This window comes from Asterias rubens, chromosome 15 (genome assembly GCF_902459465.1).
Source record: "Asterias rubens chromosome 15, eAstRub1.3, whole genome shotgun sequence".
NCBI lineage: Eukaryota > Metazoa > Echinodermata > Asteroidea > Forcipulatida > Asteriidae > Asterias > Asterias rubens.
In genome coordinates, this window is record NC_047076.1 from 4,698,184 (window position 1) to 4,710,494 (window position 12,311).

Consider the following 12,311-nt stretch of genomic DNA (forward strand, 5'->3'; position numbering starts at 1 on the left):
GATGTTGTAAAAGTATAATACAATGATCTACACAAATATGCCTCGAAATTGCGTGGTTTTCTTTTTACCTCGTCAACAAACACGGACGGCCATTTATGGGAGTAAAATTATTGACTCCCATAAATGGCCGACCGTGTTGGTTCGCGACGTGAAAGGAAAACAGTGCAATTTCTACTTTCCAACCATATACATTTTATAACGTAGGTTTCAAACGCTTTTCAAAGACCAACTCGACCAACTCGTACTTCTAACCACGTAGGTTTGGAACGCTTTACAAAGACCAACTCGTCCGATCAAAGGCAACGTGTTTCTTTAAACTATTATCTAGTACAATGACGTGCTAAATCACAAGTTACCACTAAAAATGTGAATTCCTCAGACTACCAAGACATTTGCTATATGTCACCTGATTAGGGGGAAGGCTTTTGCGTAAACTACGTTAGAGACGGTGAACACACATACACAACTCTGAATGGATGTTTAATGGTCTCAGGGTTTGCTCATCTGGAGTAATTCCTTTACAAAAGCTTGACCCGAACCATTTTGACATAGCAATTGTCTCTAAAGTCTAAGGAATTTAAATGTAAGCGGTACATGTGTGACTAATGCAAGTCATTGTACCAGACATTCTTCAAATCTAACTGACAAATGGCTTATTATGTAACATGGCGTGGACTCAAATCACGTGAATGACCAGTGCTGCTTAGGATCATTCGGATAGCACATTCTCGCTTCGACTTCAGATCCCTTTACTGGTTTGTCCAAATGTAGACAGTTCCTGGACTTAACGTGCTTCAATGTCTGGCCCTGGTTGGATAGGAACAAAGATGTATTATACGCATTAACTATAGGTAAGCATATATTCATATTATTAGATAAACCAAAATTGCCTTGTGGTTGAATGTTCCGACAACTCTACCGTGATCTGCACGCTAGGGATGGTTGGGGTTAGGTTAGGTATGGTTATGGTTATAGCCCCATAATTAATGTAAAATACGCTGGAGTCCAGGCTGCGTACTTGGTACTACTTATATTATGGGGCTATGGTTATACGAGTATAGATGCGTGTCAGAACATTGTGCAATGGCGCTGTGTTGTGAAACTCACCAATGCCACTAGAATCATTGGTAAAAAGGTGCGTACATAATGGACAACTAGGAAACCTGTAAATATCTGTAAAGAAGAGACAAAAATCCATGTCGTGGTCTATAGTCGTACACAATATAAAAGCATTAGTCACCGGTAGAGGATGCACCACACGCCGTTTTGGAGGATGACTTAGAAGGACTGGGCAAGTCTAAAACGCTCTAGATGTTTGTGTGAACGGATATATGTCCTCTCCAGTTATTTGTGTTGTGGCAAATAATTTGTCTTGCGATTTCCACAGTCATCGCCATTTTTACTAGGCGTTTTTACTGCCCTGTCTCACCAGGTTAAACAGTTCAAATTTGTGTCTCTGGTCCCACGGGTTACCAACTCAATTCAATTCAAATCAAATCAATGCACTATTTTTGTTCATGTTTACAATGACAATTAAACATGCAGTTGAAACAAATTACATTGAGTATAATTATGAAGAGATGAATGCCACATCTTAAACACTAAAATGGAAATTTCAAAGAATAACATCTTCATGAACAATAGCCAACAAGCATGTACATAAACAAAAGTAAAGCATACTGCTTTTGTACATTTCCCTGTGACAGACGAAGACTTGGACACGACAAGGACACAAACAGCAATGAGACCAGACCAGACTTACTAGACAGTTTAAATAATTTCATTCATAAAATAGGAGAAAGGTTTCTCACATCAAACTCCCACTTTTGCCGTGTTAGTCTGTCGCCAGACGAGCTGCACTTTTCCAGTAAGACAAAACGATCGAGGATATCAGGCTCCAGACAGAGTTCGTCATTCCTCATTTGACCCTTGTCTGTCAGTTCAAAATACTGCAGGAAAAAAGGGAATAACAAAAATTATAATGGTTGTCCTGTGGACTGTTGCTTATAAGGTTTCATTAAGTAAATTTAAGTTGTAGGCCCTACAGCATAGTGCTGACTGGTCTTCTTTCCCTCCCTGCACCCCTCCCTGCACCCCACCCCCTGCACCCCCCCTGCACCCCCTGCACCCCCCCCCTGTACCCCCTCCCCCTGCACCCCCCCTGCACCCCCCCCCTGCACCCCCCCCCCCCTGCAGCCCCCCCCCTTGCAACCCCCCCCCCCCCTTGTCCGCAAGTGTGCCAATCTACCCTTGATCTTACCTGGTAACTGTCATTATATATGGGAACTTCGTGGTTACGGGTTATATATATAAAACATGTATATAACCCCTTCTCTGCCCAAGCTTATACCTCCTGTCCCTACCCATAGCTTACAACCACACCATGGGCCACGCAGGGTGCACACTGTAGTGACATAGTGAAGGTTACTTCGACACAAGTCGCGACTAATTTTATTTTCACTGCAGGATGGACTGTGGCAACGTTTGCCGCAGGCGTATCGCAGTAACATTCAAGTTGAAAGTATGTATCACTGATGTCAGATTGTGTTTTGTAATTAAATTATGTTGTCGGGAATAGTCAAGAGCGAAATTGCGACTATATTTTTTAGTGAAAAACGGATACCGCGACTCGACTAAGCAATCAATGGTCGTGACCAGTACACTAGTCGCACTAGTTGCCCAGGGTTAGTCCACACGTTTTCCCTGCTATACGACAGCCAGTCTCTCTATTTCTCTCAAGCAATCCCAGGCCTTAACTGTTACAACCATTTTCAACACATCCCCATAAATGGCCATTACTTTTCATGTTTTTTTAAAGACTCCAGTCCCCACCCCCTCAGATGTTGCTTCCTGTGTACCAAAACCATTTTAACCCTCACCTGGTTACCGCCCTGTCCGTGACACCCCCACACGATGAGTTTCTTGCCCGTCTGTCCATTTTGATCATTTGAGTCCAGACAAAATCCCAAGCTGCTTGCAACCTGTTAATAATAATAGATCAATTTCATCGAGCTTGGAAAACATCAACATACATCTGAAAATCTACCCCGCGGTAGTAGAATATAAAGCAAACCAGTTCTCTAAAGAACAAAGTCTACCAAGCAAGTAGATACACACACGACGTTGCCGCAAACCAAATATATATATCGATATCTCACCATGCAATGCCTCAAATACCATATCTGAGCTATTGGCAAATTAGTGAGTAACTTTGTATTTGGTTAATAACCGGTCTTGCTTGCGAAATTTGTTCAAGAAAATTAAGCAGTGCTTGCCAGTTTTATGTCTCAAAACTCTTGAAACATAAATCGAAACATCTCGTGCCTGTGCCTCAGTAAAATATGACGTTGTGAAACAGTATGTTTTGACATTCTTTATATTAGGCCTTTTTAAAGATTTTCCATAAACTATGGACATTCAACCTAAACATACTAGCTCATACATGCTTCAACTCACCGCAGCTGAATGCTTTATCACTGCGTTCATATTGGGCACATACATCTCCGGGTATACGTTCTGAAGATACCACTCAAAACTGTGGCACTGAAGCCGCTCCCTCAACTTGCGTCGATCACTGACGTCACCGAAGTCCACTCTGCGCAGGTGCGGAAGACGGTTGTAAAAGTTGTCCTTATAGTCGTCAGTCCACACCTTCAAAGTAAAACAGTAATTGTTGTAGACACTTACTACAGAAAACGCGAGGTTCTGAGCTTTGAGTGGTGTAGCTCATATAAAAGGCTTTAATATAAAGAATCAACTTACAGGTATACACACCATAGGGACAACTCTGTTTGTTGGTTCTTAAGAACCGATGTAGTATCTGCGTTTTGAAAAGTATACTCTTCTCAATACCATCACTTCTTCAAAAAGAGATACACAATGTTGTACATAATAGAGCAAGAACAGAGACCAAATAAGTTTCACCTTCAACATAAAAACAACACAGTGGACATCTCATTTTATTCTAGGGGCATATTATCAGACGAGACAAAAAAGTTCAGAAATTGGTCAATAACAAGTTGTAACACACTTGTGTGTACTAGAAAGATAGATAGGGCGTATCCGAGTTGGCAGCTGCAGCTACGGCTACGACTGTTGCTAGGGGTGTTGCTACGGACGTCCTATACTTCAATGCATGATGACGCGGACATCTAGCCGTAGCCATAGCTGTAGCCGCATTGTATTCGGACACGGCCATAGAAAGCATCCACAGATGATTTACCTCAACGACTCGTATAGCGTTCCTTTCCACAACATCCATTGGTTTCTTCCCAAGGAACGCATAGGGTGAGCGAGATCGATAAATGTGACCCACACGTGAGCATGGAATCATCTCTATGCTACCACCACACATCCAGATCTGAAGAGGGAAAACATGTGAAAAGTGTTGTAGCTGACCGATTAAGAGCACCGAATTCAAACTCTAGTGTTCCTGATCAGCAGAGTGTGGGTTCGGGTCCCAGTCGTAACACTTGTGTCCTTATAAGAAAGACACTTAACTATAATTGCTTCGTCCTTCGGGTGGACGTAAAGACGTCGGTCCCGTGCCTTGTGTGACGCACGTAAAAGAACCTAGTGCACTTATCAAAAAGAGAAGATGTGCGCCCCGAGTAAACTCGTCCAATAGGAAACTTAAATCGTCCGAAGTAAAAAATATTAATCCAAAGTTAAGAAGAGTTGGGTGAAATCCACGGCTGGCCAATTTTCAGGAAGCCATGGGTCAACACGTACCGGGCACATACAGGAAGTGGTGATACAATTTGTTTTCGTTACCGACCCGTTTATGGTCAGTACAACCAGTAAAGTGAGTCAAGATAACCCTGGAAACGGATCTACAACAATATCTGGATCCTTCTTCATTTCACGTTTTGATTATAAGGTCGATTTCCCAAAGATAGTCCTAGTAGGACTAGTCCTAGGACTCTGCAGGAGTTATCAAAAACTTAGGCTATTGCAAAGTATAACTTCGGAATAGCCTTCGGAAAAGGACAAACCTTGAGAGACTCTTCTAGATTCTCCCCTCCCCAAATTTCCATTCCGGGGTCGTAGCTTCCAAGCTCGGTGAAAAACTTCTTCTCCATGGAAAGTAGACCTCCGGGCATGGTCGGGGTTCTATGCAAGGTTGAACAGAACAAGGGGAATTGATTTCAATTGGAAATACTATCAAATCGAAAAACAAAAGGAAGTTTCTAAGAAGCAATTACATTGTGATTTAAGAGAACAAAACAAGAAAAAGAAACACTTGTTTTATATTTTGTACAACAGTTAATTCAAACTAACCGTTGTATACTAATTTCTGTATGCAAAAGTCCCTGCTTTATTTTTCTCTAACCATCTATTTCATTTTATTTATATTTTAATCATTTAGACAATAAAAATACAAAACCCTTGATTGCGGGCTGGTTACACAACATGTTACATTGTTTTAAGTGCAATACCCTGGGGATTCAAAGTCATTGATATCCTAGACTGGACCATTCCACTTTGTCTAACAGGGGGTTCAGGTCCCAGAGTTGGGTAGTTTAGGTGGGGTGAGGGGCTAAAAATATACTTATATACTTCGTGCACAAAATAAAGATAAAGAGGAGCATCTGTTGATGAAGACTTGCCTGATCGGGTCAGCTTTCGATCCACGGCTGGCGTAGTCTGGTACCGAGACCCATCGGTATTGGAATCTCCAGTTAAAACCTCCCCTTTGCAAGGGCTCTGAAATCACTTTATACTTCATGTTGGTGTCGCTGATTTCGTCGACGATGGGAATGACAACTCGTTTCCGATCTCCAGATATCCTGGCCAGTAGAGGCTCAAGCCAGCCTATCATCACCTTTAGAAAAACAAGAGGAGAGATATAGCAAATAATGCTAAATAAAGGTTCGAGCAGATGCGTAAGCACAAGTACGAACACAATGGGGTTGTGTATTTTTTCGAAGGGACAAAAGCTTATGTCATGAATTAGTTACTCGGGAGGAAAGGGCACACTGTTCATTATAGTTTTACCAACCAGTTTTGTTTTAGGTAGATAAAGTAGACCAACTTTTTCGCTTTTCACTTCCTCAGAAAGAAGATGCAGAAAGAAGACGCAGTTTAAAATCATGTCACTGGTACTAAAGTTGGTAAGTCATCGCTTGTCTTTGTGTAAAAACATATTATACGCTCTCTTTTGTGCACATTGTTACAACCTGGTTTTTTTTCAGAACGACAGTCTTGGCTTTAAAGGCAATGTCATAGATTGGTTTTAGTCATCACTCTGCTGATTTCGAGGCTAGAATAACAAAGAAAGATACAATGAAAGTCAATTATTCAACTGAATATCTACTCGAAGAGAAAACGCAACAAAATGTCATGGTATTGCACACAAACGTCGAGGTCATCCACGTCTTATAGCGAGGCCAAACAGCGGGTACCATTCACTTTCACTATAAATTGTATAGCCGCAGCATTCGTGAACGGACACCAACCATCACAAATCTGAGAAATGATTCTTACATGAATCGTTTCTCACTGTTTTTGTTTGATGAACAATAAATACTTCGGAGGGAAATCAAAAAGTAGTTTCTGTTATCTACAGGTGTAGTGTATAGTGCTTCTCACCAAAAGTAGTCAACTGTTATGTAGTTATTAAGTTTTGGATTATTTACCAATATATGACTCTAGTTTAAAGTGACTTGAGCAAACACAGTCAGATACCTCGTTGTACTTGCGTGGGTCGTCAAGAAAGTCAGGGAACCAAACATAGATTACTTCTCACTGGTTTAAAAGCAGAGGGCGTATCCGAATTGGCAGCTACAGCTACGGCTACGACTGTTGCTAACTGTGTTGCTAAGGATGTCCTATACTTCAACGCATGATGACGCGGAAATCTAGCCGTAGCCATTGCTGTAGCCGTTAATTTGGACACGGCCTGACACTTACTTCGACATGGGAATCCAAAAAGGTGATAATTTCACCCTGCATGACGTCCACACCGAGCATGCGCGCACGGATCAATCCTATTCGTTCCTTGGATCGTATGATTCGTATCCGCACCTCGTGAATCAATGATATACAATCCTCTAACGGCTCTCGCAGATGCTCTTCAAAAAAAGGGGAAAATAAAATGGTGCAAACTATAAATCTAATGCGGTATTATGGAAAATCATATTGTCTAATAGTTGACTTTTTGTAATGTGAGATTTTGATTAACGGTGGAAATCGCTGTCTCCTGACCGGACTAGGAACGATCCGGTCTCGCTTTTAACATTTCCAGGTAGAATATGAAATAACCTATCTATACATACTAATTGGGGACTGTTGCCGACATTCGTAACATGAAAATTGTCCGTGTTTTTGTGACTTGTTTTCTCTGTTTTTGAAGTCATTTTCTACGTACAAATTTCTCTTTTTAAAATTTGAGTTGCACCGATTGTTTTTATACACAAGGACAGATATGCTCTTCATTTCAGTGTACTGGTACATTATTTTCAAATAAGGCCGAATAAGACTGAATTTCAGAAGCCCTTTTATTGACTAATTAGTATTCAAACCGAGGTCACGCATGAAAAATCACGCCTACTCGCGCAGATAAATAACAAAGGAGATAACATGACAAACAACGTGATCCTTACTAGACGAACAAGTGTGATACCTTTGATCTGAATGGAATCGTCAAAAGAATTTCCCAACCCTTTTCTGCTTTGGGTTTTTAGTGGACAAATCTTGAAGCATTTTTTCCCCAATCTGTAAAGTTGATCACCGGGCAGCATCAATGTTGTATTTCTGTGCTATTTCCAGGTATAAATGGTTAAGTTTTAATGTGCATTTTATTGAAGGCCTCGGAGACTCTAACCAATTAGAGTGTTCCGTCCACTTTTTGACTACTCCGCCATAGGGTGTGTTCAAACCGTATAACAATGGTCCCAAGTCTGTGATCGTAGGCTAATGACGGAGGTTTATCCAGAGGGCGCTGTTTCAGTCAATAATGTATCGGCTATCAGGACGACTGAAAACCACAGATCACAGATTTGGAACCAAGTCTAGGCTCAGACGACGTGCTAGCATGACCTCTTTGAGCATTTAATGAGTTGGAACCGTTCGTGGCGCTTGGGAAGTTAGTTTCACCAAAATATTCCCCCAATTGTTAAGATTAAGAGTATGTCTGAATTTTTGCTTTGAAAATAATTGACTGTACTGAATTTCTATTCTGGTGTATTTTGATCGTCAATTTTTATTTTGAAAACGAAACAAAACCAACACACATCACAAATTTTCTCTCTTATACTTTCTCCCATCACAAGCCGAGCAACAATAGGGGTTATTCGATACGGTCTATAGGCCATACGGTATGAATGAAAAGATGCCTGGAAAATGAATTTCATATTTCGACCCTAATGGGTCTAAGAGAACTCTGATGCATGGCATGGTGTGATGCATGATGAGACATAAGCATTACACTTGAGTCAGTCAGCTAATGGCATACTCCAAGGGTACCATGAGTTTAATTGTGGATAATAAAGTGTTAAGGTAACCTACCGAGGTTGCTCGCATCGTCCACAAAGATGATTTCGTGGATCAGATGCAATGGCGACCTGTCAAGAACACTGTGGAGAGTGCGCAGAAGTGTGGACCAAGCCTCGTTATGGAAGCACACGATTATACTTGTCTTAGGTAAATCTTGTGGATACTTCAATGACTTGCATCTGCACACACACAAATGATTGTGAAGGAAAACAGTGTTTAGAAATATCTTGTCCAGGGAGTGTTTTTAATAATTGTGTCATCAAGTTGGGCTTTGTTGTGGTTGGAAAGAGTGTAATTGTTACTTAACTTTTTGGCAGTCTTTTAAATGTTCTGGGCCACATTTCGACACTCCAACAAATGAACAAACAAAACTTTGGTAAAACAGCAGTTTAATGTGGTTATACTTACTCTTTGAATCTAGCGTCAGGCAACGACCGATGCAGTGACATCTTGGAGCTGGCGAATTCATTAAAGGCGTGGTCATGTTTCCCGTGGTCCACACGCATCTGATCGGCAGCAGACAGGCCGGTGATGACCACACCCTCTCCCATCGATCCTGGCCCGCCTTCATCGCCAGCCCGTGTGTTGTTGAAGTACGGCATCTTCCTTCTTTGTTTTGTGACGTTCATCTTCATGTCTAATCCTTTCCTCATCATTATTTGGTTCTCCTGTGCTTGATCAATCTTCTCATTTCGAAGTTTTTGCTCATTATTTGCAGCTGCGTCTTCCTCCAACTTCCCCAGCATCTTTTTATTCTTCTCACTCTCCTCTTTGGAAATTAATTTAGACTCTCCTGTTTTCCCGTGGGGTTTACCGTGACTATCTTCACCCTCGTCAGCTTTAACCGGTTCGTGATCTGTTAAACCGGTTCCCATGGCATGGCGTACCTCGTTAATAGGTGGTTTAGCAAATTCACTCCCAGCTTCTTCAAGTTTGTTAATATTAATTCTGGACATGACACCACCGTGGCTCCATAAATGATGCAGAACGTAGACAACGTTCAGCAAGAAACAGATACAAGCGAGCAGGTAGAGCTTCCGAAGGGTGTTCTTTGCTTTAGGCATGTTTGACCTGTAAGAAAACATTGTTTCTGTACTATCAATGTCTCTCATATCAACTTGTTTCCTTCAAGTTGAAGGCAGTGGACACTATTGGTAATTACTCAAAATAATTATTAGCATAAAACCTGACTTTTGTAACGAGTAATGGGGAGAGGTTGGTAGTATAAAACATTGTGAGAAACGCCGATGTACACGAAGTCGTGACTCAAAACTCATTTGAAAATGTATTCGGACGCGTATTCTCGTGGTCAATATGTCGTCTAACTTGTTGTGTTAAGTCAGCGAACTTGCCCTAGGTAAGTTTTTTGTTTAATGTTTGCTGTAAGTGCCATAGTTTTCGAGAAACAAGTAATTTTCAACGAATTTGATTTCGAGATATCAGATTTAGAACTTGAGGTCTCGAAATCAACCATCTAAATGCACACAACTTCGTGTGACAAGGGTGTTTGTTTCTTTCATTATTATCTCGCAACTTCGATGACCGATTGAGCTCAAATTTTTACAGGTGTGTTATTTTATGCATATGTTGAGATACACCAACAGTAGCCTGTTACTAGTTGGCACAGAATAAGTGGAGTGGACTTTAATGGGATACTTTGGGATGCTAGGTGGCAGCAGACCTACCAGGTAAATTTCCAGTGTTTACGTAGTTCTGAGCGTGCACACATGACCGAGAACAATGGGTTTTACCTGGTAAGTCTGCTGCCACCAAGCGTCCCAAAAGTCTCCCATAACGCAGCGTCGAGATTTATTTGCGAGGCGAGGTTGCGCAGAAAGAGCCTTAATTCTCAAGGGAGACGATATACCAATATCAATCCTCTATACGATTGATTAAAGACACTGGACATTATTAGTAAATTTCAAGACTTCACAGTTGGTGTATCTCGGCATAATGATAAAAATAACAAACCTGTGAAAATTTGAGCTCAATCGGTTGTCGAAGTTGCAAGATAATAGTGAAAGAAAAAACACCCTTGTCACACGAAGTTGTGTGCCTTCAGATGCTTGATTTCGAGACCTAAAATTCTAAATCTGAGGTCTCGAAATCAAATTCGTGGAAAATTACTTCTTTCTCGAAAACTGCAATACTTCAGAGGGAGCCGTTTCTCACAATGTTTTATATTATAACACCCCTTGCAAGTATTCTGCCTGCTCATTGGTTTAGAGCGCGTCACATGACATGTCTTAGTTTTGCTAAACGACGGCCGTGTGATAGTGCGTCGGTTTGCCATGCGCTAGTCCGAAGACTAGCACACGGCGCCGTGCGCTAGTCCGACAGACTAGCACACGGCGTGCAGTACCCAGACGTCCGTTGCGTGTACGAGGATGATAAATTAATAGTCTGTAACCATTTCGGACTGCACTACACTACATTGAACACAGTAAGTAAAAGTGTTTGCAATCTGTATTCGCGTCGTCCGTGGATTGTAGCATTCAGGTCTGTAACTTAATAATAATAGTACAGTATTTAGAAATGTTTGGGGTGTTATAAAACAAATATTGACTGCTTTTACTCGTGCATTGGTTAAAAACTATGACTCCCTCGGTGATCCCCGGAGCGTTCTATTTTCCCTCGGCTTCGCCTCGGGAAAATAGAACGCTCCGGGGATCACCTCGGGAATCATAGTTTTAACCATAGCACTCAAAGCAGTCAATATTTGTATACTATCAACCTCTCCCTCCCCATTACTCGTTAGTAAGGTTTTATACAAATAATTATTTTGAGTAATTACCAACAGTGTCCACTGCCTTTAAGCCATTTTTCCAAAGTGCAATGACCCCGGGGTGTTATATTCATTGATGTCCTAAAGTCGGTCTTTCTACATTATCTAAAATATTACATGTCAAAAACAGAAGATCTAACCCTCTGATAAAAAGCGGAGCAGTCTGATTTGCTGTCTGCAACAGGCTTATTGCGGCATAGTGTACGTAGTTTCCAGCACACCCTAGACTTTATTCAAGTCCCGTTCTCGTGCGAGAGGTCCATAAACATACCCATATTCGCCCTCAAAATGTAGCTAGTGTGCTCCCGGCGAAGGTTAGGGGAGTTTTCTGACGTTAGACGTTGGGACTAATTGTGATTGGTCTAAGCACACCCAACCCCAATATTGCCATCAAACTGTGTAGGCTTGCTTAGCAAGATATGCCACTCTTGTGTATCGTATAAGTGAAGACAAAACGAGGTAATATGTATAGATGTTTTCTGTTAAAACACAACTAAATGTTATTTAAAAATAAACTATAAATAAAGGGATCAAATAATCCTTGACAATAGCTAGCATGTAAAGAAGTTAAAGAATGTAAAAATTGTTTGGAAATGCGCATTTTAGCCATTTCAGATATTATATCTTAGATGGTATCGATATAAATAATGTTAGGCCCAGCATTGGGATAAGTTGGAGGCTGACACGCCCATCAACAAAAAATTAACTTTGAACCAAATGGTATCAAGCTGTAACTGGTAAACTGCATTTTCCGATGGTAATCCGATACGATAGCAACCACTGTACACAATGACAAATTTGGGACAATAAAACACACCCATCATTGAACTATTAACACTATATATCTATCTTTTAAAGCCAATGGTAATGTTTATGCTATAAACACAAAAGGTAAAGCTAAATTGGGCTGCAAAATATAAGTTCCAATTATGAAACTTTAAAGGAGCAATCGTGAATTTACTTACTCAATCTGCAGTAATTCCATTTGTTGAAAACTACAAACAGCAAGCAGTCGATCCACAACCAAATG

At 41.0% G+C, this 12,311-nt stretch overlaps 1 protein-coding gene across 1 annotated transcript; it reads right to left on the reverse strand.

Annotated features, from left to right (window-relative positions):
* Positions 1-224: 224 nt before the first annotated feature.
* Positions 225-12,292, reverse strand: LOC117300221 (polypeptide N-acetylgalactosaminyltransferase 13-like). The gene is made up of 11 exons (XM_033783948.1): positions 12,247-12,292; positions 8,905-9,567; positions 8,509-8,675; positions 6,913-7,073; positions 5,610-5,824; positions 4,995-5,112; positions 4,223-4,360; positions 3,457-3,651; positions 2,880-2,981; positions 1,812-1,949; positions 225-807 (listed from the first exon to the last, which is right to left on the reverse strand). The coding sequence occupies exons 1-11, from the start codon at positions 12,264-12,266 to the stop codon at positions 682-684; spliced, it is 2,043 nt and encodes a 680-aa protein (XP_033639839.1). The 5' UTR covers positions 12,267-12,292; the 3' UTR covers positions 225-681.
* Positions 12,293-12,311: the final 19 nt, after the last annotated feature.

Bases quoted from the DNA above. Each gene is read 5' to 3' on its own strand.
- LOC117300221 (XM_033783948.1), bottom strand. From the start codon at position 12,266: ATGGAATTACTGCAGATTGA. The intron at 2,982-3,456 runs GTGAGTTGAAGC...TATTATTAACAG, and splicing joins TGATAAAGCATTCAGCTGCG to GTTGCAAGCAGCTTGGGATT. The intron at 808-1,811 runs GTGAGAAACCTT...CTATCCAACCAG, and splicing joins GGCAAAAGTGGGAGTTTGAT to GGCCAGACATTGAAGCACGT.